The sequence below is a fragment of the Myotis daubentonii genome, chromosome X, assembly GCF_963259705.1.
Source record: "Myotis daubentonii chromosome X, mMyoDau2.1, whole genome shotgun sequence".
Classification (NCBI taxonomy): domain Eukaryota; kingdom Metazoa; phylum Chordata; class Mammalia; order Chiroptera; family Vespertilionidae; genus Myotis; species Myotis daubentonii.
In genome coordinates this window covers 10,731,243-10,757,471 of record NC_081861.1, presented here as the reverse complement: position 1 = coordinate 10,757,471, position 26,229 = coordinate 10,731,243, and the positions used below count along the sequence as shown (strand labels likewise).

The 26,229-nt window shown below is 48.7% G+C and overlaps 1 protein-coding gene and 1 pseudogene across 2 annotated transcripts; both read left to right on the top strand.

Moving 5' to 3' along the window:
* Nucleotides 1–13,662: 13,662 nt before the first annotated feature.
* On the top strand, nt 13,663–14,502 carry LOC132224772 (mitotic spindle assembly checkpoint protein MAD2A-like; annotated as a pseudogene).
* An 8,505-nt stretch (nt 14,503–23,007) lies between these two features.
* Nucleotides 23,008–26,202, top strand: AVPR2 (arginine vasopressin receptor 2). 2 transcript variants are annotated; one of them, XM_059679859.1, is made up of 4 exons: nt 23,008–23,157; nt 24,070–24,113; nt 24,438–25,301; nt 25,471–26,202. In XM_059679859.1, the coding sequence occupies exons 2-4, from the start codon at nt 24,089–24,091 to the stop codon at nt 25,677–25,679; spliced, it is 1,098 nt and encodes a 365-aa protein (XP_059535842.1). In that variant the 5' UTR covers nt 23,008–23,157; nt 24,070–24,088; the 3' UTR covers nt 25,680–26,202. The 2 variants fall into 2 exon arrangements, with proteins under 2 accessions (XP_059535842.1, XP_059535841.1); XM_059679858.1 differs by lacking the exon at nt 23,008–23,157 and adding an exon at nt 23,405–23,526.
* The last annotated feature ends 27 nt before the right edge of the window (nt 26,203–26,229 follow it).

Below are 26,229 nucleotides of genomic sequence, written 5' to 3'. Positions count from 1 at the left end.
GTAACCTGGGTAGGGAACTGACCAGACTATACACTGGCTGTTCTTGGCCAGGTACTTGCTCCTGGTCCAGGCAGCTGAGGACAAGGTTGGGCTGGCTACGTGACATACAAAGTGGCCATCTGTTGTGGACTGAATTTTGTGTCCCCCCCCCCCCCCGCAAAAAAAAACCTCACACACACACACACACACACACACACATGTTGAAGCCCTAGATCCCCATGTGACTGTATTTGAAGGTGGGGGCCTCTAACAAAGTAATTACGGTTAAATGAACTCACAAGGGCGGGGTCCTGATTTGACAGGATTCGTGTGTCCTTATAAGACAGTGATGGCGAACCTTTTGAGCTCAGCGTGTCAGCATTTTGAAAAACCCTAACTTAACTCTGGTGCCGTGTCACATATAGATATTTTTTGATATTTGCAACCATGGTAAAACAAAGACTTATATTTTTGATATTTGTTTTATATATTTAAATGCCATTTAACAAAGAAAAATCAACCAAAAAATGAGTTCGCGTGTCACCTCTGACACGCGTGTCATAGGTTTGCCATCACTGTCCTAAGAAAACAGCAGAGACTGAGCTCCTTCACCTCTCTCTCTCTCTCTCTCTCTCTCTCTCTCTCTCTCTCTCTCTCAAATATATTTTTCTTGATTTCAGAGAGCAAGGGAGAGGGAGAGAGAGAGAGAGACATCAATGATGGGAGAGAATCATTGATTGGCTGCCTCCTGCACGCCCCACACTGGGAATCGAGCTTGCAACCCCGGCATGTGCCCTGAGCAGGAATTGAACTGTGACCTCCTGGTTCATAGGTCAACAAGCAACCACTGAGCCACGCTGGCTGGGCGCTCTCTCTCTCTCGCTCTCTCTCTCTCCTCTCTCTCTCTCTCTCTCTCTCTCTCTCTCTCTCTCTCTCTCTCTCTCTCTCTCTCTCTCTCTCTCTCCCTCTCCTACAAGTCAAGAAGACTGCCTTCACCAGAAACCAGCCCTGCTTGATCTGGGACTTTCAGCTTCTAGAATTGTGAGAAGTAAACGTCTGTTGTTTAAACCCCCAGTCTGTGGTGTTTTAAAAATTGATTTGAGAGAGAGGAGGGGAGAGGGAGTGGGAGGGAGGGAGGGAGGGGGGGGGGAGAGAGAGAGAGAGAGAGAGAGAGAGAGAGAGAGAGAGAGAGAGAAAGCGCTCAATTGGCTGCCTCCCATATGCATGCCAACCAGGGACTGAACCCACAAACCCACAACCTAGGCATATGCCCTAACCAAGAATCTAACTGGCAACCCTTCAATGCATGGGATGACCCTCAACCAACTGAGCCACGCTGGCCAGGGCAGTCTAGGGTATTCTGTGGTGGCAGCCCAAGCTGACTAAACATGATCCATATGTAAATCTCTGGCTAGAGGTGCTCCCACAGCAGCAAGCTGTCTTGGTAGGCATTATTTTTTATCCTCAACTGAGGAATGAGGATATTTTTCCATTGATTTTTTTAGAGATAGTGGAAGTGAGGAGAGAGAGAGAGAGAGAGAGAGAGAGAGAGAGAGAGAGAGAGAGAGAAGTACCAATGTGAGAGAGACACATCAATCGGTTGCCTCCCACATGCACCCCAAGCAGGATCAGGATCGAACTTGCAACCTAGGTATGTGTCCTTGATCTGCAATCAAACTGAACCTGCGACTATCCAGTGTGTAGGTCGATGCTCTAACCACTGAGCAATGCTGGCCAGTGCTCTTGGTAGGCATCTTGCTTGGTCTGTCCAATCTCACCATACTTAAGTCTCCTATTCTCTTGTTTTTCCTACAAACCCCCAGGATTTGAACAGAATTGGCCATCTGACGTCTCTTTTGTTGTTGTTGTTTTTGTTTTTTAATCCTCCTCTGAGGATATTTTTTCCATTAATTTTTAGAGAGAGTAGATGGGAAAAATGGAAAGAAAGAGAGAGGGAGGGAGGGAGGGGGAGAGAGAGAGAGAGAGAGAGAGAGAGACAGAGAGAGAGAGAGAGAGAGAGACATCAATGTGAGAGACACATTGATAGGTTGCCTCCCACACAGCCATGACCCAGGCCAGGGATTGAACCTGCAACCGAAGTATGTGTCCTTGATTCAAAATTGAACCTGTGACTCTTCGGTGCACAGGCCCAAACTCTAACCACTGTTCCACACCCACCAGGGCCCATTTGACTTCTCTCCTCTCCGTCGCAACTGCCTAAAGTGCTGCCTGAGAAAACCACATCAGTATGGAGACAGGTATCACTAGGGATTCCTAGGCTCCAAGCAAGCTGGCTTGTGAGTACCACAGTCCTGCCACGTGACCCCAGCCTGCCTCCCTCTCTTTCCACTCAGTTGCTCTTCCAGGCTTTCCCCACATACTGTTGACTTGGAAACCAAGATGCCAGATTAAACCCATGAGTTTACTTTCTCTTCTTCCTGAAACCTCACGAAAATAACATTAAATGACTTTTTAAAAGCAAAAATTCCCAAGGGCAAAAATAACAGGAGATGAGATAACAGCAACAAGATTGTGCTAGCTGGGCAGTGACCACTGTAGCAAATCCAGCAAAGCTGGGGGCAGTGGGGACAGCTGAGCAGCAGCTGAATTCACATGGCAGAGCTCACACACGGCTTAAAAACCAGCAAAGGAAATGGGAGTGAATGTCAAGCTGCAGCTGAAAATCTGTTTCAGACGCAGTTAGAGCCGGGCCGGTGTGGCTCAGTGGTTCAGCACCGACCTAGGAACCAGGAGGTCAGGGTTCGATTCCCTGTCAGGGCACATGCCCGGGTTGTGGGCTCGATCCCCAAGGGGGAGGGTGCATGCAGGAGGCAACTGATCAATGATTCTCTGTCATCATTGATGTTTCTGTCTCTCTCTCCCTCTCCCTTCCTCTCTGAGATAGATTAGGGAATACCAAGAACAGCTTTAGGGGTACTACACTGAAAACAGGGAGACTAAATAAATATTTACTACTGTATGTGGAGCACACTTGCCCTCTGTAGCTCCTTGAGTGCTGACTGCCAGCCTAGGAATTAGACTGAAGCTCTTTCTCTGGGCTGCTTGACCATTCCAGGAGGAAGGAATTAAAGGGAGTAACATTGGGCTTGGCCAGCGTGGCTCAGTGGTTGAGGGTGGACCTATGAACCAGGAGGTCACAGTTCAATTCCCAGTCAGGGCACATGCCTGGGTTGTGGGCTTGATCCCACGTAGGAGGCATACAGGAGGCAGCCAATCAATGATTCTCTCTCATCATTGAGGTCTCTCTTTCTCCCTCTCCCTTCCTCTCTGAAATCAATAAAAATATATTTTTAAAAAACATAAAAGATGCCGAAACCGGTTTGGCTCAGTGGATAGAGCGTCGGCCTGCGGACTGAAGGGCCCCGGGTTCGATTCCGGTCAGGGGAGTGTGCCTGGGTTGCGGGCATATCCCCAGTGGGAGATGTGCAGGGGGCAGCTGATCGATGTTTCTCTCTCATCGATGTTTCTAACTCTCTATCTCTCTCCCTTCCTCTCTGTAAAAAATCAATAAAATATATATAAAAAAACATAAAAGATAGAGATCAAACTGAAGAAGAAAATCTGTGGGAAACAATATTATGAGGAATAAGAAATATTTTCTTTTTTTAATATATATATATTTATTTATTTCAGAGAGGAAAGGTGAGGGAGAGAGAGATAGAAACATCAATGATGAAACGGTAACATTGATCAGCTGCCTCCTGCACGCCCCACACTGGGGATCAAGCCCACAACCCGGGCATGTGCCCTGACCAGGAATCAAACTGTGACCTCCTGGTTCATAGGTCAACACTCAACCACTGAGCCACACCAGCTGGGCAAGAAATATTTTCTTTAAAACTCCTTAACTTCCAAAGAGAGATAATAGAATGCAAATATTCATGAAAAAAGAACAGGGTACTGTAAAAAGGAACATTCAGAGAACAAACAAGAACTTCTGTGGTCGCATAAATTAAAAGGCAGTAGGTTGACATTTTGCTTCTGTTCTGCCTAGGATACAAGAACTTGCAAGACAACATCACTTCCACCCTAGCTACAGGAAGCTAGATAACCACCCTGGCCAGTTTGGTCAGTGGTTAGAGCATGACCCACGGACCCTGTGGGTTCGATTCCGCATCCTGGTCTGTTGTGTGCAGGAGGCAACCAGTAGTGGTGTCTCTCTCACATTGATGTTTCTCTCTCTTTCTCTCTGTCACTCTCTATCTCACTCTCTTCCCCTCCTCCCTCCCTTACACTCTCTCTCTAAAGATTAATGGGAAAATATCCTTGGGTGAGGATTTAAAAAAAAAAGAAGCTAGATAACCTACAAAATAATTGTTTCTTCCCCCCCCCCCTTTTAAGCCTATTCACAGGAGCTGAAGGTATAAAAATAAGAAAAGAAAAGAAAAGAAAAGAAAAGAAAAGAAAAGAAAAGAAAAGAAAAGAAAAGAAAAGAAAAAAAGTGAGCCCAAATCTGAAAAACACCAAGCCTTCCTAGGAGAAAGAGCTGTTGCTGCCTTTATGCTTGGCAGCAGCGGCAACAGGAGGAGGCTGCCATCGACTTGTGTGAGAAGGAAACAGAGGCCCCTTTAACAAAATTTTAAAGGTCAAGTGCGGGACGGCATGACAGCTTGAATCCCTAGAGACCTCAGACACAAAGAGAGTTTGCATTTACCCACAATTCTTTTCCATAGGCCTCACCAAGACCATTGGGAGGCAGGGCAGGTGGACTGACCCATTCTCTCTGAGGTCTAGATGCATCGGGAGTGCTGAAGCCTGAATACAGGGCAGGAGAAGGGAGACCAACCACACTCCAAACCTTCCAGGGGCAGCTGGTGGCTGGAGAGGGGCACAAGAGCTGAGAGACATCAAGCCCAGGATGAGGGGACATGGAGGACATACTCCGAGTACCAAGCAGAAACTGCAATGGCAGGGGTTGGGGCAAAGGACCTACAGGAGATGCTCCTGAGACATGGTCATAGATCCACTGAAGTCCAAGGGTGACGTAGAACTAAGACACATCCCCCAGGTACTCGGCTCACAAGTCCTACTAAAGAGAAGGCTCTTAACCCTACCTTGAAATACTCTGAAATCCATAGGGAACTGAATCTAGCTAAATCAATAAGAAATCTCAGACACAGCTTAACTACATACCAAACTGACTCAAAAACACCCTCTTCTCCCCGGACCCCCCTCCTCTCTCTCTCTCTCTCTCTCTCACACACACACACACACACACACACACACACACACACACACACACACACAACAGCTTAACAAAAGAAGTATGTCCCTTTGGGGTAGCATACATGTTATGATACTCATGTAGTCACGCACTTTGTATTAATATATTAGAAATCTACAAATCTGTTTTGTACTTTTTATACTGTTGGATACTTATACTCAAAAGTTTTACTAGGTTATTGAGTAAATTTAGTCTTTTTTTAAAAAATATATTTTATTAATTTTTTACAGAGAGGAAGGGAGAGGGATAGAGATTCAGAAAGGGAGAGAGATAGAGAGGTAGAAACATCGATCAGCTGCCTCCTGCACACCCCCACTGGGGATGTGCCTGCAACCAAGGTACATGCCCTTGATCAGAACCAAACCTGGGACCCTTCAGTCCGCAGGCTGATGCTCTATCCACTGAGCCAAACTGGCTAGGGCTAAATTTAGTCTTTTTAGAAAAATAAATAAATGTTATGATATTCCTTATTGTTTTATTACATAGTATAATGTCTGGCATTCAATTAAAAAATTAAGATATGTGTGAAAAAATCAAGGAACTATGATTCATCATAAAGAGAAGAAACAATCACCCTGGCTGGTGTCGCTTCGTTGGTTGAATGCCGTCCCATGCACTAAGAGGTGGCTGGTTTGATTCCTGATCAGGGCACATACGTGGGTTTTGAGTTTGATCCCTGGTCAGGGAGAGGACAGGAGATAGCCCATTGATGTTTCTCTCTCACATTGATTTTTCCTTCTCTCTCTCTCTCTCTCCCTCCCTCCCTCCCACCCTTCCTCTATCTCTAAAATCAATAAACATATCCTCAGGTGAGGATAAAAAAAATTAAGGCAAAATAAAGTTGCATCCCCAGATGAGAATAAAGAATTCATTGTCACAAAAAAGGCTAAATTAATTATTTAGATATAAGAGGAATTATACCAGACTGAAGAAAAGAGTGCAAAAAAATCACTAAGAGTAAATATATATGATTATTTACTGTTTAGAGTAAATACAATAACAGTGTAATGTGGATTACTTTTTGCATATTACATATAAAAGTAATTTGTATGTCATATGTAAAAATATTGTATGTTTTTTAGAACACAAAGGGTGGGACCGTAGCAATTGCAATACTATTGTAACATTCTTTTTTTTAATATATTTTATTGATTTTTTACAGAGAGGAAGGATGAGGGATAGAGAGTTAGAAACATCGATGAAAGAGAAACATCAACCAGCTGCCTCCTGTACACTCCCTACTGGGGATGTGCCCGCAACCAAGGTACATGCCCTTGACTGGAATCGAACCTGGGACCCTTCAGTCCACAGGCTGACGCTCTATCTACTGAGCCAAACTGGTCAGGGCATATTATAACATTCTTATACTGTTCATCAAATGGTAGAATATTTCTTTGAAGGTAGAACATGCTAAATTAAAGAAGCATATTGTAATCTCTAGAGCAACAATTTTAAAATAGCACAAAAAGATTTATATCTAATAAATCATCAAAGATCACCAAATACTACAAAATCCAATTTGTCCCCCCAAAAAAGGCAGAAAAGGAGAAAAAGAAGGAAAAAATGGATGGAACAAATAGAAGCCATACATTGAGTTGGTAGACTTAAACCCAAAGATATCAATGATTATATTAAATATAAATGGACTAAAACTCTATCCTAGTTCGATTTCTGGTCAGTGCACATGCCCGGGTTGCGGGCTAGATCCCCAATATGGGGTATGCAGGAGGCAGCCGATCAATGATTCTCTCTCATCATTGATGTTTCTATCTCTTTATCCCTCTCTCTTCCTCTCTGAAATCAACAACAAAAAAATATTTTTTAAAAAATTGCTCCAAAATTTAGTGTTTTAAAATAACTACAATAATTTTCTTACTATATATATATATATATATATATATATATATATATATATATATACATATACTAGAGGCCCGGTGCACAAAAATTTGTGCACTCGGGGGGGAAGGGGGTCCCTCAGCCTGGCCTGTGTCCTCTCACAGTCTGGGACCCCTCAGGGGATGACCATCTGCTGGCTTAGGCCCGCTCCCCGGGGGATTGGGCCTAAGATGGCAATCAGACATCCCTCTGGCAGCCCGGCAGCCCTCGGGGGATGTCCACTTGCCAGCGGGGAGCAGGCCTAAACTGCAGTCGGACATCCTTAGTGCTGCTGAGGAGGCAGGAGAGGCTCCCACCACCACCGCTGTACTGGCAGCCGTCAGCCTGGCTTGTGGCTGAGCAGAGCTCTTCCTGTGGGAGCACACTGACCAGCAGGGGACAGCTCCTGCATTGAGTGTCTGCCCCCTGGTGGTCAGTGTGTGTCATAGTGAGCAGTCATTCCCAGTCGTTTTGCTGTTAGGGTCAGTTTGCATATTACCCTTTTACTATATAGGATAGAGGCCCGGTGCATGGGTGGGGGCTGGCTGGTTTGCCCTGAAGGGTGTCCCGGCTCAGGGTGGGGGTCCTGCTTGGGTTCCTGGCCAGCCTGGATGAGGGGATGGTGGCTGTTTGCAGCTGGTCACACCCCCTTCAGGGTGGGGGTCCCGCTTGGGTGCCTGGCCAGCCTGGATGAGGGGATGATGGCTGTTTGCAGCTGGTCACACCCCCTTCAGGGTGGGGGTCCACACTGGGGTGCCTGGCCAGTCTGGGTGAGGGGCTGAGAGCCATTTTCAGGCTGGCAGGCAACTGAAGCTCCCAACCTCTCCTTTTTTTCTTTTTCTTTTTTTTTAATTCTGGGATTTATTTACCTTCTATGGCTGTCACTGGAACTGAGAGCCGGCTTTAGCTCTGAGGTTTGGCTCCAGCTCTGAGACCTCGGCTGCTGAAAGCAGGTATCTGGGGTTTGTTTAGCTTCTATAATTGCAACATAGTTTCTTAGAGTGCAGCTCAGAGGCCGGCAGCAGCAGGCGGGGAACCTTGGCTTCCTCCATCACTGGAGCAAGCAAACCTCCTGTTCGCTTCAGCTGCCTGGCTGCCGGCCGCCATCTTGGTTGGCAGTTAATTTGCATATCACCCTGATTAGCCAATGGGAAGCGTGTCGGAGGTATAGTTAATTACCATGTTTGTCTATTATTAGATAGGATATATATGAAAGGCATTCCTCAAAAAGCTAAATAGGATTACCCTGTGATTCAGCAATTCTACTTTAGGTATATCTTCAAAAGAATTGAAAACAGGGATTCAAACAGATACTTGTATACCATGTTCATCAAAGCATTAGTCACAATAGCCAAAAGGTGGAAACAACCCAAATGCCCATCAATAGATGAATAGATAAAAGTAGTAAAGCCATATAAGAGTATTATTCATTCATAAAAGGGAATGAAGTCTGGATATATACCACAATATGGAGGAACCTTGAAAACATTGTGAAAAAGGCAGGCACAAGAGGATAAATATTGTATGACTCTATATGAAATAGCTGGAATAGGCAAATTCATAGAGAAAGTAGATTAGAGATTACAGAGGCTGTAATCTCTAATTACAGCTAGTCACAGAGGCTGAGGAGAGGGGAGAATGGAAAGTTATTGCTTAGTAGGTACAAAAAAATGTTTTGAAAAAAGGAAACAGATAAGGGTGGTGGTTGCGCAACATTGGGAACGTAGTTAATGACACTGAATTAAACACTTGAAATTGTATATATACACACTCACAGGGAGGGGCAAAATTAGGTTTACATTTATTTGTATGAAAAATAATACAAACACCAATTAGAAAGGACATATGCACCCCTATGTTCATAGCAGTACAATTCACCATAGCTAAGATTTGGAAACAGCCTAAGTGCCCATCAGCAGATGAGTGGATTAGAAAACTGTGGTACATCTACACAATGGAATACTACACTGCGGTAAAATGAAGGAATTCTTACCATTTGCAACAGCATGGATGGAACTGGAAAGCATTATGCTAAGCGAAATAAGCCAGTCAATGAAAGAAAAATACCACATGATCTCACTCATTTGTGGAATATAATGAACAACATAAACTGATGAACAAAAACAGATCCAGAGACAGAGAAGCATGGGTCAGACTGTCAAACCTCAGAGGGAAGACAGGGGAGGGGGAGGGGTAAGAGATCAACCAAAGGACTTGTATGCATGCATATAAGCATAACCAATGGACACAGACACCAGGGGGATGGGGTGAACGCATTGCTGAGGGGTGGGAATGGCCGGGGAGAGGTCAATGGGGGGAAAAGGGAGACTTATGTAATACTTTAAACAATAAAGAATTTAAAATAATAATAATAATAATAATAATAATAATAATACAATAGCCTTAGCCAGTTTGGCTCAGTGGAAAGTGTTGGCCTGTGGACTGAAAGGTCCCAGTTTTGATTCCAGTCAAGGCCACATGCCCAGGTTGCAGGCTCGATCCCCAGTAGGGGGCGTGCAGGAGGCAGCCAATCAATGATTACCTCTCATCATTGATGCTTCTATCTCTCCCTCTCCCTTCCTCTCTGAATCAATAAAAAAATTTTTTTTAAGAAAAATAATACAATAATTAATCAATAATAATATAAGAATAAACTGTGTTGCCTTGACCAGATTGGCTCAGTGGATAGAGCGTCGACCTGCAGACTGAAGAGTCTCAGGTTTGATTCCGGTCAAGGGCATGTACCTTGGTTACAGGCACATCCCCAGTAGGGCATGTGCAGGAGGCAGCGGATCGATGTTTCTCTCTCATCAATGTTTCTAGCTCTCTATTCCGCTCCCTTCCTCTCTGTAAAAAAATCAATATATATTTTAAATATATTTTATTGATTTTTACAGAGAGGAAGGGAGAGGGATAGAGGGTTAGAAACATCGACGAGAGAGAAACATCAATCCGCTGCCTGCACACCCACTACTGGGGATATGCCTGCAACCAAGGTACATGCCCTTGACCGGAATTGAACCGGGGACCCTTCAGTCCGCAGGCCGACGCTCTATCCACTGAGCCAAACCGGTCAGGGCAATATATATTTTTTTAAAAAGAATTCTGTAAAAAAGACTCTGGGGAGGGCTCGGCTGGGCAGCTCTGGCTGATGGTGACTCACGTGGTTGCTGCCAGACAGTGGCTGTAGCAGTGGCCGGCCATCTCTCTCTGCACGCCTCAGAGTCCTTCAGTGTGTTCTCTCCATGAGGGGCTAGTTTGGGCTTCTTCCCAGCATGGCAGTGTCAGGGAAACTGGACTTGCTCGAGGGGGGCAGGCGCTAGAGGCTGGAAGAGGAAGAGAGAGTATCCCTGCTAACAAGGCAGAAACTGTTGCCTTTTCTGACCTAGCCTCGGAAATCAAGTGGCGTCACTTTGACCACATTATGTTGATTTAAAGCAAGTCACAAGCCTTTCCAGATTACAGGGGGGAGGGCTCAGTTCCACCTCTTGATGGGAAAATGGCAAGGCTCCAGAAGAGCATGTGGGATGGGAGATATTGTTGGGGCTACCTTTGAAAAACACAATCTGGCACACACGCCAGTTAAAAGGCAGAGACTGTCAGGCTGGATAAAATAGCTATATGTTATTTACAAGAAGCGCGCTTTAAGCATAAAGACACAGACAAGCTGAAAATAAAACGGCGGTAAAGATATACTACGCAAACACTGAGCATAAGAAAGCTTGTATGGCTATATTCATATCCGAGTAGAATTCAAGACAAAGAGTATTAGCAGAAATAAAGAAGGACGTTTCACAATGGAAAAGGGACAAATAATCAAGAAGACATAATCATTTTAAATTTGTAAGCAGCTAATAGCAAAGCTACCAAATACATGAAACAAAAATTGACAGAGTTCTAGAAACAGACAAATCTTCAGAGTTGCAGACCCTAACATCCCTCTTCAGTAACTGATAAAAAACAAATAGGGAGCACAGCGGCATGGCTCAGTGCTTGAGCGTTGACCTATGAACCAGGAGGTCATGGTTCGATTCCCGGTCAGGGCACATGCCCAGCTTTTGGGCTCAATCCCCAGTGTGGGGCGTGCAGGAGGCAGCTGATCAATGATTCTCTCTCATCATTGATGTTTCTATCTCTCTCTCCTCCCTTTCTCTCTGAAATCAATAATAATATATTTTTAAAATAATAGGGAAAACTCAGTAAGATAGAGAAGACCATCAACTCTCAACACTATCAACCCAAGTGACCTAGTTGATATTTTTAGAATCCTACACCCAGCAACAAGAGAATACACATTCTTGTCAAGTACACTCACCAACATACATAACATTCAGAGCAGAACAAGCCTCAGTAAATTACGAAGGAGAGAAATCATACAAAGTAGAATTTCTGACCACAGTGGTATTGAATTTGAAATCAATGAAAAAAATGATTTCTAGGAAATTTCCAAATATGTGGAATTGAAAAAAATATCTGTCTAGATAACCCATGGATCAAAGAAGAAATCACAAGTTAAATTAGAAAATATATTTATTTTACTTATTTTTTAATTGTCTGTCTTCAAAATAAAACTGCAATGCTATTCCCCTTAAAATTACCATTACAGACCCCTTAATCCAGGGTGGGGGACCTTTTTCCCTCCAAGGGCCATTTGGATATTTATAGCATCATTCACGGACCATACAAAATTATCAATTTAAAAATTAGCCTGCTGTATTTGGTCAAACATTTATTTTATTTTTTTAATATATTTTATTGATTTTTTACAGAGAGGAAGGGAGAGGGATAGAGAGTTAGAAACATCTATGAGAGAGAAACATCAATCAGCTGCCTCCTGCACATCTCCTACTGGGTATGTGCCCGCAACCAAGGTACATGCCCTTGACCGGAATCGAACCTGGGACCTTTCAGTCCGCAGGCCGATGCTCTATCCACTGAGCCAAACCGGTCAGGGATTGGTCAAACATTTAATTAACTCACCCCTAATGCCTCAGCTGGGCCAGACCAAATATTTCATGGGCCTTACACGGTGTGGGGGCGGACCTTCCCCACCCCTGCTTTAATCAAATGTTTATTTTCTGTTTCTAGCATTACAATTTGCTGTAATTCATAAACTTCAATCTAAGTAAGCTTTAAAAAAATTTGTTTTGCCCTAACTGGTTTGGCTCAGTGGATAGAGCGTCAGCCTGCGGACTAAAGGGTCCCGGGTTCGATTCTGGTCAAGGGCATGGACCTTGGTTGTGGGCACATCCCCAGTAGGAGATGTGCAGGAGGCAGCTGATCGATGTTTCTCTCTCATCGGTGTTTCTAATTCTCTATCCCTCTCCCTTCCTCTCTTTAAAAAACCAATAAAATATATTTTTTAAAAATTTGTTTTGGTTAATCCTCACCCGAGGATATTTTTCCATTGATTTTTAGAGAGAGTGGCAGGGAGGGTGAGAGACAGACGGAAGCATCACTGTGAGAGAGACACATCGATTGGTCGCCTCCCACACGTACCCCGAGCAGGGCCTGGGATCGAGCCTGCAACCGAGGTATGTGCCCTTGACCAGATATGAACTCAGGACCCTTCAGTCTGAGGGCCAATGCTCTAACCATTGAGCAACCAGCTAGGGCCTAAGTAAGCTTTAGACACTGATCTCGTACAGGTAGTTAGGGCCTTATGTCAAGCACACATTATCCAGCAAAGAGATCATTCAGCCACCACTCTTGAGTGAACAATACTCAGTGTTACCTGAACAATATCAAGTGCATATGAGCCCTGCAAGTTTGGCTCAGTTGGTAGAACGTTGGCCCACGGACTGAAGGGTCCCAGGTTTGATTCCGGTCAAGGGCACATGCCTGGGTTGCAGGCTTTATCCTGAAAAAAATCCATGGAAAAAATGGCTTTGGTGAGGATTACAAAAATAAAATAAAATATAGGTGTGTTGGAGACTATTCTAGATTTCAAGAGACTCAAAAATAAAACCAAATGCGCTGTAACCGGTTTGGCTCAGTGGATAGAGCGTCGGCCTGCGGACTGAAGGGTCCCAGGTTCGATTCCGGTCAAGGGCATGTACCTTGGTTGCAGGCACATCCTCAGTGGGGGGTGTGCAGGAGGCAGCTGATCGATGTTTCTGACTCTCTCCCTCTCCTTTCCTCTCTGTAAAAAATCAATAAAATATATATTTAAAAATAAAATAGCCGAAGCCGGTTTGGCTCAGTGGATAGAGCGTCGGCCTGCGGACTGAAAGGTCCCAGGTTCGATTCCGGTTAAGGGCATGTACCTGGGTTGCTGGCACATCCCCAGTGGGAGATGTGCAGGGGGCAGCTGGTCGATGTTTCTCTCTCATTGATGTTTCTCTGTATCTCTCTCCCTTCCTCTCTGTAAAAAATCAATAAAATATATTTAAAAAATAAAATAAAATAAAACCAAATGCAATGTGTGGACTTTGTTGGACAATGGTTTGAACACACCAGCTGTAAAAAGACATTTAAAAAATAAATAAAATGCATATGCGTTAGCGGTGAGCCCTGAGGTCACTCTGTGTGGTGGGCACGCCCGAGGCTGTGGGCCTGGCATGGCTAGGCAGCTCTCCGGGCAGCAGGTAATCATCCTTCACGGGAACACCAAAATCCTGGCTGAGTTCTTCTCATTTGGCATCAACAGCATTTTATATCAGCGTGGCATCTGAAACCTTTATTGCGTGCAGAAATATGGGCTCACCTCACTTGTAATTACTGATTCTGAGCTCATGAAATATCTAAATAATTTGGTGGAACAACTAAAAGACTGATTATACAAGTGTTCAGCTGATTTATTTATATCTTAAAATATATTTTTATTGATTTCAGAGAGAGGAAGGGGGAGGGAGAGATAGAAACATCAATGATGAAAGAGAATGATTGATTGATGGGTTGCCTCCTGCAGGCCCCACACTGGGGACCGAGCCTACAATCTAGACATGTGCCCTGACTGGGAATCAAACCGTGACCTCCTGGTTCATAGGTCAGTGCTCAACCACTGAGCCACAGTGGCCGGGTAACAAGTATTCAGTTTAGAAACCAGTGGTAGTCATTTCGAATATTGAAAGTGGGAAGGTCCTTGAAAGATAGCAGTTTGATATTGAGTGTGATAAGGCTGTCACAGATGACAGTCCACCCAGAGGAAAGCCGCAGAAATCCCCTCATTGGCACAGATCACAGCTACAGTGACATTTCTGCCACGGTGGGAAGTTTCTTGTCCATTTGAACTGCTGATCTATACAGACAAAGATTTGGTTGCACCTGAAAAGTGGGAAGAGTCAGGACCACAGCTCATTACCAGTTCTGAGCAAGTACGACTGCGTTCCTTCACTACCACAACCCACAAAGCAAATAGCATGGTGGCCAACAAAATCCTGTCCACGGACATGAGATGAGAACAAGAATGGAATTCCCAAATGTGCGTTTCCTGAAACCAAGGCAACCATAGTTCATGCATTTATTCCATTGATTAATTTTTAGATGGGGAAAACTTAGCATGATACTTTCCTCAACTGTATACATTGTTCCGTTTTTTGGTATCTGACTTTCCATAGGGTTGACGTAATTTTTTGCACACTGTTCACAGGGAACCAGCAGATTACATCAGCACTGTAAAGTCAATTCCTTTGAAGGTGGTACCTGCAGATGGAAAACTTTTGCTATAAATCTAAATGCCTTCCTAAATCAGACCTTTTTGTCAAGTAGCTTGACAAAGAATATAGGTAAATATGAAACACAGCAAAAGAAGTCTGGCCTGGCTGATGTGGCTCAGTGGTTGAGCATTGACCTATGAACCAGGAGGTCATAGTTCGATTCCCCGTCAGGGCACATGCCTGGGTTGCAAACTCAGTCCCCAGTGTGGGGTGTGCAGGAGGCAGCTGATCAATGATTCTCTCTCATCATTGATGTTTCTATCTCTTCCTCTCCCTTCCTCTCTGATATACATACATACACACACACACACACACACACACACACACACACACACATATATATATATATATATATATATATATATATATATATGGAATTGACATTTAAAAGTACCATTTATAATAACATCAAAATATGAAACACTTAGGGATAACTTAATAACCTATGTGCATACCTGTGTACCAAAAGCTATAAAATATTGCTGAGAGAGCCTAGCTGGCATGGCTCAGTGGTTGTCAACCTATGAACCAGGAGGTCATGGTTCAATTCCCAGTCAGGCACATGCCCAGGTTGTGGGCTCGATCCCCAGTGTGGGGTGTACAGGAGGCAGCTGATCAATGATTATGTCTCATCAATGATGTTTCTGTCTCTCTAGCCCTCTCCCTTCCACTCTGAAATCAATAATAATAATATATTTTTAAAAAATATTGCTGAGAGAAATGAAAGAAGCTTACATAAATGGAGACAAATAGCCTATTCATGGGTCAAAAGACTCATTATGGTTAAGATGTCAATTTTCCCCACACTTATCTATAGAGTTAATGTAATGGTAATTAAAACCCAGGTCTTTTTTTTGTAGAAACTGACAAGCTGATTTTAAAATCTAGATGGAAATGCAAATTACCTAGACCAGTGGTCGGCAAACTGCGGCTCGCAAGCCATATGTGGCTCTTTGGCCCCTTGAGTGTGGCTCTTCCACAAAATACCATGTGCAGGTGCGCACATACAGTGCGATTGAAACTTCGTGGCCCATGCACAGAAGTCAGTATTTTGTGGAAGAGCCACACTCAAGGGGCCAAAGAGCCACATGTGCCTCGCCAGCCGCAGTTTGCCGACCACTTAGTCCTAGACTAATCAAAATGATTTTGAGAAAGAACAAAATTGAAGAATTTACATTATCTGGGTTCAAGACCTAGTGACCAAGATAGGTATTGGTATACAGATAGGATATAGACAGTGGAACAGAACTGAGAGTCCAGAAACAGACCCACACATAGCAGGTACTAAGGTAATTCAATGAGGAAAGAACAGTCTTTTGAACAAATGGTGCTGGAACAACTGGTTATTTGCATGCAAAAAAAGGAACCCAACCCTAGCAGGTCTGGCTCAGTGGATAGAGCATCAGCCTGCAGACTGAAGGGTCTCAGGTTCATTACGGTCAAGGGCACATCCCGGGTTGCAGGCTCAATCCCTAGTAGGGGGCGTGCAGGGGGCAGCCAATCAATGATTCTCTCTCATCATTGATGTCTCTCTCTCTCTCTCTCTCTCTCTCTCTCTCTCTCTTCTGTCTGAAATCAATAAAAATATATTTTAAAAAAATTTTAGAAAGAAGGAACCCAGACCTTTACCTCTACCATGCACAACATTTAACTCAGAATGAATCCCAGACCTAAATATAAGAGCTAGGAATATAAACCATCTGGAGGAAATCATGGGAGAATATCTGTGACATTGGATTAGGCAAAGACTTTTTAGATAGGACACAAAATATACCAACTATGAAAAAACTCCAGATAAAATTAGACCTCATCAAAATTTAAAATCTTTCCTTTTTAAAAGACACTTTTAGTAAAATCAAAAGGCAAGCCACAGACTGGGAGAAAATATTTGCAAAACATATCTGTTAAAGGATTTGTAACCAAAGTATGTCAAAAAGGAAACAAACTCTTACCACTCAATAATTGAGAAAACTTTAACAAATTGACAAAAGATTTGACTAGACACTTTACCAATGAATATATACAAATGGCAAATAAGTGTATGAAAAGAGTCTCACCATCGTCAGTCATAAGGAAAATGCAAAATAAAACCCCAATAAAAATACCACTAAAATGGTTAAGATTACAGAGGCTGAAAGCAAAATAACAGACTGGCATAGTAAGTGCAGAGCAAATGGAACTGTCATGTCATATGATGAGTGTGGAAAACATTTCTTTTTTTTTTTTTTGGAGAGAGAGAGAGAGAGAGAGAGAGAGAACAATTGGCTGCCTCCCACATGTGCTCCAACCAGGGGACCCACAACTTGGGTATGTGTCCTGACCAGGAATCGAACTCACCACTTTTTGGTGCATGGGACTATACTCCAACCAACTGAGCCACACTGGCCAGGGCCAATTTGCCAGTTTCTTATATATATTTTAATTGATTTCAAAGAAGAAAGGGGAGAGAGAGAGATAGAAACATCAATGGTGAGGGAGAACCATTAATCAGCTGCCCTTTGCACGCCCCCTACTGGGAATCAAGCCCGCAACCCAGGCATGTGCCCTTGATCTGAATCAAACCTGGGACCCTTCAGCCCACGGGCCGACACCCTATCCACTGAGCCAAACCGGCTAGGACCAATTTGCCAGTTTCTTATCAACTGAAACATACACCTATCATATGACCCAGCAGCCCCATGTCTAAGGATTTATCTGGGAAAATGAAAACATGTGCATACAAAGGCTTGTACTCAAGAGTTCAGAGCAGCTTTCTTCATAACAGCCCCAAACTGGAAGCAACCCACATGTCTGCCCATCAGCTGGTACTGGGCTAAATGAGCTGCGGTTCATGCATACAATGGAACCCTACTTAGCACTAAGAGGAACTAATTCCTGACACACAACAGAGAGGCATTCTGCTGAGTGGAAGCAGCCAGACATGAAATACTACATGCTCTCTGATTCTACTTATATAAAATTCGAGAGAAGACAAATCTGTAGTGATAGAAACATCCTGGTTGCTAGGCTCCAGGTTGGGGAAAGAGATTGCAAAGGGCCACGAGGGAACTTTCTGGAATGATGCAAACATCCTCTGTCATGGTTATGGTGGTGATTACACCACTGTATCCATGTGGCAAATCTCACCAAACAATTTGTGAATTTCATTTTATGCTAATCTTACCTCAATGAAGCTGATTTTTAAGCCATTCAGGCCCAGCTGGCATAGCTCAGTGGTTGAGGGTTGACCTATGTGAACCAGGAGGTCACGGTTCGATTCCCGGTCAGGGCACATGCGCGGGTTGCAGGCTGGATTCTCAGTGTGGGGCGTGCAGGAGGCAGCCGAGGAATGATTCTCTCCCATCATTGATGTTTCTATCTCTCTCTCCCTTTCCCTTCTTCTCTGAAATCAGTAACAAATATTTTTTAAAGTCATTCAGGACAAGGAGAGAAATCATTGGCTGGGCCACGGCAGTCAGAAGAGTGGAAGCACTGGGCACCGATTAAGCAGCTCTAGATGTAGCCGTATGGAAGGCAGGCAGCAGAGGGGGAAGGCTGTGTGGTGGTGGCGATGATGAACGGAGAGCTGGAGGTTCATTTCTGAGTCACACAGAGGTAATTACCCAGAAAGCCCCTGGAAGGAGCTGAAACCGGTTGGCTCTGCTCTGGGAAGGCGAAATGAGGAGCAGCTGCTGCTTTCTGTTACAAGCCTCAGCCTTGAACCATCTGCCACTTTAAGCCACATGTGTGTATAACTCTGACCAGAAAGATACACCTTTTGCCCCGCCAGGGGTTGAGCACTGACCTATGACCCAGGAGGTCATGGTTTGATTTTCCGTCAGGGCACAGGCCCAGGTTGTGGGTTCGATCCCCAGTGGGGCAGGTGTGCAGGAGGCAGCCGATCAATGATTCTCTCTCATCATTGATGTTTCTTTTCTTTCTTTTTTTTTAAATATATTTTATTGATTTTTTACAGAGAGGAAGGGAAAGAGATAGAGAGTTAGAAACATCGGTGAGAGAGAACCATCGATCAGCTGCCTCCTGCACATCTACTGGGGATGTGCCCGCAACCCAGGTACATGCCCTTGACCGGAATCGAACCTGGGACCTTTCAGTCCGCAGGCCGACGCTCTATCCACTGAGCCAAACCGGCTTCGGCTCATCATTGATGTTTCTATCTCTCCCTCTCCCTTCTCTTTCTGAAATCATATATATATATATATATATATATATATAGAGAGAGAGAGAGAGAGAGAGAGAGAGAGAGAGAGAGAGAGGCCTCCTACAGGGCTGCCTTCCCCTCAGATGGGGACCGCATGGCCACCTGGGGACACAGCCCTCAACTGCTCACCTGCCTTCTACACCCCAGTTCCTCAGCCCAGGAGAGGGGTGACCCAGAGCCTCCTGGGGACCCTGCCCTTCCCCAGCCTGCAGGGCTCCTAATCCACCAGGTATCACTCTCCTCCTTCTGCAACTTTTGCAAACAGGCTCTGTTTAACTTTACTTTGGACCTCAGATGAATGGTCACCCTGTCCTCCTGTTGTCATTGGCCCATACATGACTCAGTGAACACTTGCACGCACACAGGCACGTGCTCCCCCCTTCAATCCCGTCCTTTGACCCCATCCTTTGACTCAAAGCTCTTTCTCCCCATCCGAGCCTCTCCCAGGCATGGGAATGACATCAGGCTTTCCTCGCCGTGCTCCTCAGGCATCATTTCAGTTGGTGTGAGCACGTTCATTCTTCCCACTGCCGCGCAGGTCCGCCATCTGCAATGTGCACCCAGTAGGGAGGGATGTCCAATAGGGTTGCCTCCTTCTCTGGGCCTCTCAGCAGCTTTGCTGTGTCTTTCCTTCCCTTGTGGCACCTGTCTCTCCTCCCAGCCTTGTGAACCCAAGCTCTCCTGGGGTGTGTGTGTGTGTGTGTGTGTTTAATATATTCTATTATTTTCAACGAGGAAGGGAGAGGGAGAGATAGAAACTTCAATGATGAGAATCATTGATTGGCTGCCTCCTGAACACCTCCTGCTGGGGATCAAGCCCGCAACCCGGGGTATGTGCCCTGACCAGAATCGAACCATGATCTCCTGGTTCATAGGTTGATACTCAGCCACTGAGCCACACCAGTCGGGCGCTCTCCTGGTTTTCCATCACTCCTTCTCCATGTCCTTGGCTGCCTCCTCTTACTCTTTCATCCCAAATGTCTTTCAAGAGTCTATCCAGGGCCCAAGAAATGCCTTTCCTCTCCATCCCCACTGCCTGGTAGCGTTAATCATGTCCCACCATTTCTTTCCTGGGGCTTCTCCCAGTCTCTCTGCCCCCACTCCTCTCAGCATAGGACCCTGTGCTCCTCCTGGCAGGGCCCAGACCCTCCCACCTCCACACCAAGTGCAGAACTTGCTATTTGTTGAGCAAAAGGTTCTGATTAACAGGCCGGCTGTCCTAGCTCAGTGGGTGAGTGTCAACCTATGAACCAGGAAGTCACGGTTCGATTCCTTGTCAGGGCACATGCCAGGGTTGCAGGCAGCCGATCAATAATAATTCTCTCTCATTTTTGGTCTCTCTCTCTCTCTCTCCCCCCCCCCCCTTCCTCTCTGAAATCAATCAAAATGTAAATAAATAAAAGGTTCTGGTTACAGAGAGCCAGTACGAGAGCAGGGCAGGCAGATCTGGGGTCCTGCCAGCTCTGACCTCCTGCCCCGGCGGCTGGCACCTGGGACAGCCAGTGCTCCCTGCTTCCCGGGGCCTCCCGGCTTCTTCTGCGCAGACAGGAGAGTGCAGAGCCCCACACCTCAACCACCCAGGGAATGCTTTCTGCCAATGGAATCTTAGAGGGAGGTGGTGGAAAGCAGGGCAGAGGGGCTGCCCTGGGGGGAGAGGGGGGTGGGGAGAATGTCCGCTCAGTCCTGCCCCAGGCCCAAGGCCTGAGGTCCGCTGAGGGTAACTGGTCAGGCCATAGCCAAGCCCTTCTCCAGCCTTCCAGAACGAATTTCCCAGTGCTCCCCAGGGTGAGCATGGGCCGGTTAGGGATCCTGCCTTCTCTCTCCTCTCCAGGGCCCCCACTCACCTGCCTGTCTCCAGGTATGCGCCCTGCTCTCAGTACCTGCTGTCCAGGGGGCCGGGGCTTCTGGGCAGCCCAGTGCCATCTCTGCTGACGCACGTGGCCCTGACAGTGAATAATCCAGCCAGCCTTTCTTTTCCTGAGCTGCTGCCAAGCTCCATCTTTCTTGTCCCCTGTAGGTGGCTGGGGCAGGGGCCTCTCCCCTCTGACTGGCTCCTTGCTGTAGGCATGGGACTCAGCCGGGCCGGCCTCTCCCTGGCACGGCGCCCATGCAGCGCCAGCACGTGCACCACGGACTCCTGAGCCTTCAGGGCTCTCAGCTGAAGAGCAAGACTCTCTTGGACACACCCTCCTGCCTTGGTGGCTCTCAGCTCCTCGGAGGTCCCCAGGACTGTGCTGGCTGACCAGGGGGAGTTCCATGAGCAGCTTCCCTTTATGTCCTGGCCTCGGTGTGGACACAAACCCCTCCCCTTGCTTCTTGGAGCCCAGAGAAAGCGACAGGAAGGGGGGCCTTCCCCAAGACTTTTCCCTGGGCTCAACAACAGGAAACAAGGAGTGCGCAGAGCAGAGATGGTCACGGGCCCGGCCTCATGGCTCAGGGCCCCGCCCTGCGTCAGCTCTCCACTGGGATCCAGCCCTGCGAATCCAAGAATCCAAGCGGAGAAACTCATAAGGAAGTGATTGCCCGGGAAGGCTGGCACCCCTTCCTGACCAGTCCCGGGAGCATCTCTCGCCAGCCTCTAGCACTGCCCTATTGCAGTGAAAGCAGGCACTTCTGGAGGCACCTGCGGGTCAGGCCATTGCCCATCCTATCACTGCGTATCCACCTCTTTTTTGTGTGTGTGTGTGTTTTTTTAAGGGAGAGGGAGAGAGAGAGAGAAACATGAATGATGAGAGAGAATCATTGAACAGCTGCCTCTTGTACGTCCCACACTGGGGATTGAGCTGCAACCCGGACATGTGCCCTGACCGGGAGTGGAATCGTTACCTCCTGGTTCATAGGTCAATGCCCAACCACTGAACCACACCACCTGGGCCACCACGTGTCCACCTTTGATCATTAGATTCTCAGTGTACAGAACAGGAAGCTGAGGCGTAGAGAGCTGGGCATAGCCTGTGCAAGGTCACACAGCTGGGGATGGCAAAACAGGGACATATGATCCTCTGCAGGCGCCTCAGTTCCTGGGGTGGACAGGGAGGTTCCACCTAGCCTGCAAGGCTGGGAGAGTCTTGGTGACCAAGGCCACAGAGGCCACTGCAGGCTGGTACATATGTAATGTCAGGAGGTAGGATGTGTGTGTGCGGTATGCATGCGTGTGCATTGAGGGCTGTGTGTGTGTGCTGTATGCTATGTGTGCGGTGTGTAGGGGGTGTGGTACATGTATAAGACACCTGCCCCCACCTCCCCTGCTGCCCAGAGGCTGGGAGGGGCTGGGGTACAGCCAGTCTCTCTGGGTAGGAAGAGGAGGCCTTGGCCTTGGTTATACTTGGGCCTGGTCGGTGAGGGGCTGTTTTGGTCTCTGCAGGTCAACAGAGAAGACAAACAGGAAAAAAGAGTCGAACTCAGGCCAGAGCCTGGCCCTTGGCTGTGTGCAGGCTACTGCCTTGGGCTCGGCTGGGCCAGCCTGGGCTGAGTGAGGGCAGGGGAGGGGTGGGATGGGGGTGCCTGGGATGGGGGAGAACGCTGGGCTAGAGGTTGAGGGAGTCCTAGAGCCTGAGGAGGTGAGAGGAGGCAGGGGAGGCCCAGTCCTGAAGGCCCTGGCAGGGCGGCACCTCTCGGGCCCTCCACACAGGGCACAGGAACCCAAATGTGTGTCTGTGATGTCAAGTGTGTATGCCTTTGTGGGCATATGGCTGTTTCATATAAGTGAGGGTGTGTGTGTGAGGGGCGGGGGCGGGGGCGGGGGGAGCTGGAATATGCATGAGTGCAGGAGCTCAGAAGCCCCCTCCTTCAGGGACAGGTAGTTTCAGGTGGGGGAGGAGCAGGGCAAGGGTGTCCCTGGCTCCCATTGGGCCTTGGGGAGGAAACTGGATCTCGCAGGGCACGTTAAGACCTTGATCCCACCCCACCTCCTCCCTTCCTGTCCTTCATCTCCGGCTGGCCCTAATTGAGGAGGGGGAGGGGCTTTGTGGGCCTGGGAGGGGCCGGCCCTCTGTGTTAGTGGGGATTCCTTGAGCTCTCACCCTTTCCTCACACGGACCCGAAGACAGACAGAAGGAGCCTGGCTTGGGAAGGAGGCGCCAAGCTTACCCCAGAAAAGCTGTATGATCCTGAGCACTGGTCTCAGTTTCCCCATGTCTAGGATGGAGACGCTGAACTAAGTGATCTCCCAGAGCCCTGCCAGACCCAGCATTCTAGTAAGCTGGGCCCCAGGGTGGGGGGTGGGGGCAGCAGGGGCAGAGAGGGGGGCGAGTAGCCGGCCTGGCGGTCACAGCTGGGCCACGCTGGGGACCAGTCTCAGGGCCCTCAGGAATGGAATCCTGGGGACAGACCTGGGAGGGGCTGGGGGCGGGAAGGGAAGCAGTCCTTCCCGGTGCCACAGGCAGGAGGCCAGGGAGGGCGGAGGGGGAGGAGGGGAGGAAGTCCCCCCCTGGGCAGGTCACTCCCAGACGCTGGGCTGGGGCGGGGCGGGCGATGGAGAGCAGATCTGAGCTCCTGGGACACCTTTGAGCCCGCTGCTGCCTAGCTTCCCAGGAACCCTCCCAGGACCCCAGGAGCCCAGCCAGGTAAGGGTCTGCAAGGGCCCCGGGGGCGCGCCGGCCCTTCCCACCCAGTCCCCAGCTCTCCCGCTGCGCCTCTCGGAGCCTCTGTTAGGACAGGGGGGTTCTATATGTTTGCCTCGGGTCTGTGGACTGCCTAGGTGGGTCCTAGGCTCCGTTTGGCCATCTGTTTCATTGTCCCCCTCTCTATCTTCCCCTGCCCAGTCCTAGGAGGAGCATAGCAGGACCCCAAGGTCCATGCCTGGCTCGGTGGGGCCAGACCTCACCAACCTTGACCCAGCCAAGGGTGTCCCCCCAGCTCCTGATCGCTAGAAAACACACACACACACACACACACACACACACACACACACACACACACACACACACACCCCAGTGCCCAATTGCTGGAAAACACACAGTTGCACGCACAGGCTGGTACCCCCACCCCACCCCAGCCCCACACACAGACACTATGCCACCCTAAGGACCTCTGTCCAAAGAGTCTGGGCAGCAGGGCCGGCCCTTTGGGGGGGGGGGAGGTTGAGCTCGCCACCCTGTCTCCTCCAGGCACTCAGGACACCCCACCATGCTCACGGCTCCCACCGTCTCTGGTAAGGTTCCAGCCCCTGGGCCCCTCCCCTCCCCCAACTGTGGGCTTGGCTGCAGTGGGGTTGGAGGAAGCCTAGAAGCCCCTGTTTCAGGGACCTCTTTCACCCTTCTCTCCAGGAGGCCCCTGGGGGCTGGGGCTGGGGCTGCCCCTCCCTCCCTAGCATGTGAGGTGAAGGATGAGGGCCCTGCAGGTGGGGCATCAGAAGACCCAGGCCACTGGCTCTACTTGTCCAGTGGAACCTCCTTTGGTCTCTGATCCCCCTGCAGAGCACACTCCCCTAACTTAGCCCTCTCCTCTCCCCCCCTCCTCCCCGGTCCTTACCCAGCTGTGCCTCGACCCCTCTCTCAGCCTCTCCCACCTGGCAACAGCAGCAAGGAGGACACCCGGAACCAGCTGCTAGCCCAGGCGGAGCTGGCCCTGCTCTCCATAGTCTTTGTGGCCGTGACCCTGAGCAACAGCCTGGTGCTGGGGGCCCTGGCGCGGCATGGCCGGCGTGGCCGCTGGGCACCTATGCACGTCTTCATCGGCCACTTGTGCCTGGCTGACCTGGTCGTGGCTCTGTTCCAAGTGCTGCCCCAGCTGGCCTGGGATGCCACCGACCGCTTCCAAGGGCCTGATGCCCTGTGCCGGGCTGTCAAGTACCTGCAGATGGTGGGCATGTATGCCTCCTCCTACATGATCCTGGCCATGACTTTGGACCGCCACCGTGCCATTTGCCACCCCATGGTGGCATACCGCCATGGAGGGGGCGCTCACTGGAACCAGCCGGTGCTGCTGGCCTGGGCTTTCTCACTACTTTTCAGCCTGCCCCAGCTCTTCATCTTTGCCCAGCGCGAAGTGGAAGGCCACAGTGGGGTCTTCGAGTGCTGGGGCCTCTTTATCGAACCCTGGGGCCTCCGTGCCTATGTCACCTGGATTGCCTTAATGGTGTTTGTGGCACCTGCTCTGGGCATCGCTGCCTGTCAGGTGCTCATCTTCCGGGAGATTCATGCCAGCCTGGTGCCAGGGCCAGCAGAGAGGGCCAGGGGACGTCGGACAGCCAGTTCCGGCGAGGGAGCCCCTGTGTCGGCAGCCATGGCCAAGACCGTGAGGATGACGCTGGTCATTGTCATCGTCTACGTGCTGTGCTGGGCGCCCTTCTTCCTTGTGCAACTGTGGGCGGCGTGGGACCCGAAGGCACCGACGGAAGGTGGGTGTGGCTGTGGTAGGGCGACGGGAAGTGCTGGGGCTTGGCTGCATATGCACCTCTACCTGCCCCCCCCATCCAGCCTGGGGCTCACTAGCCCCTAGTAGGCACATGGGGTCGCGCCCCTGCCTGGGTACCTGCAGCCCCCAATCCTTCTCCTCCCCCCACACAGGGCCTCCCTTCGTGCTGCTAATGCTGCTGGGCAGCCTCAACAGCTGTACCAACCCCTGGATCTATGCCTCCTTCAGCAGCAGCGTCTCCTCAGAGCTGCGCAGCCTGCTCTGCTGCGCTGCTCGGAGGCGCGCCCCGCCCAGCCTGGGGCCCCAAGAGGAGTCCTGCACCACTGCCAGCTCCTTCCTGGCCAAGGACACTTCCTCCTGAGAAGCCAGGGGGCGCCTTCCTTCCAGAGGCCCCCCGGGTTCACTGGGAGAGGAGGGCGCGCTGGGAATTGGCTCCAGATTGTGAGGGGCCCAGGAGGTCAGCTCCTTGGCGTGGGGTACAGAGAGGGCAACAGCGTGGGAGATGGGGGTCCATGGAGCCCAGGAGGAGGGAAAGGGGGTGAGGCCAGGAGACCTTCCTTTCTTCACCTCCCTAGTTCCTCTCTCTCTCTCTCCCTAATAAAAGTGTCAGCTCATTTCCCACCCAGTGAGTCTCCTTGGATCCGGCTAACAGTGGGTGTGAAGGTGGCATGGAAAGACGTCCTCAGACCCCCCCTGCCCCCCCCCACACGTCTGACTGTGGCGCTCACAATGCATGTGACAGCCTTCAAATGTCCAAGCCCCCGGCCCACACAGCCCTGTGCCGAGCCCCCCGCCTCCCAACAGAAGCTGGTCCAGCCGCCCACCCTGCCGCCCTTGCTGAGCGCCCTGGCATCTGGCCTCAAGCAGTGAGGGTGACGGGGTTGGCCCTGTATCCACGTGCCCAGTCCCCC

What these genes read in the sequence shown, in the direction of transcription:
- AVPR2 (XM_059679859.1), top strand. Translation starts at nt 24,089, where the DNA reads ATGCTCACGGCTCCCACCGTCTCTG. An exon ending in CACGGCTCCCACCGTCTCTG is followed by an intron (nt 24,114 to 24,437) that starts GTAAGGTTCCAG and finishes GTCCTTACCCAG; the next exon opens with CTGTGCCTCGACCCCTCTCT. An exon ending in CCCGAAGGCACCGACGGAAG is followed by an intron (nt 25,302 to 25,470) that starts GTGGGTGTGGCT and finishes CCCCCCACACAG; the next exon opens with GGCCTCCCTTCGTGCTGCTA.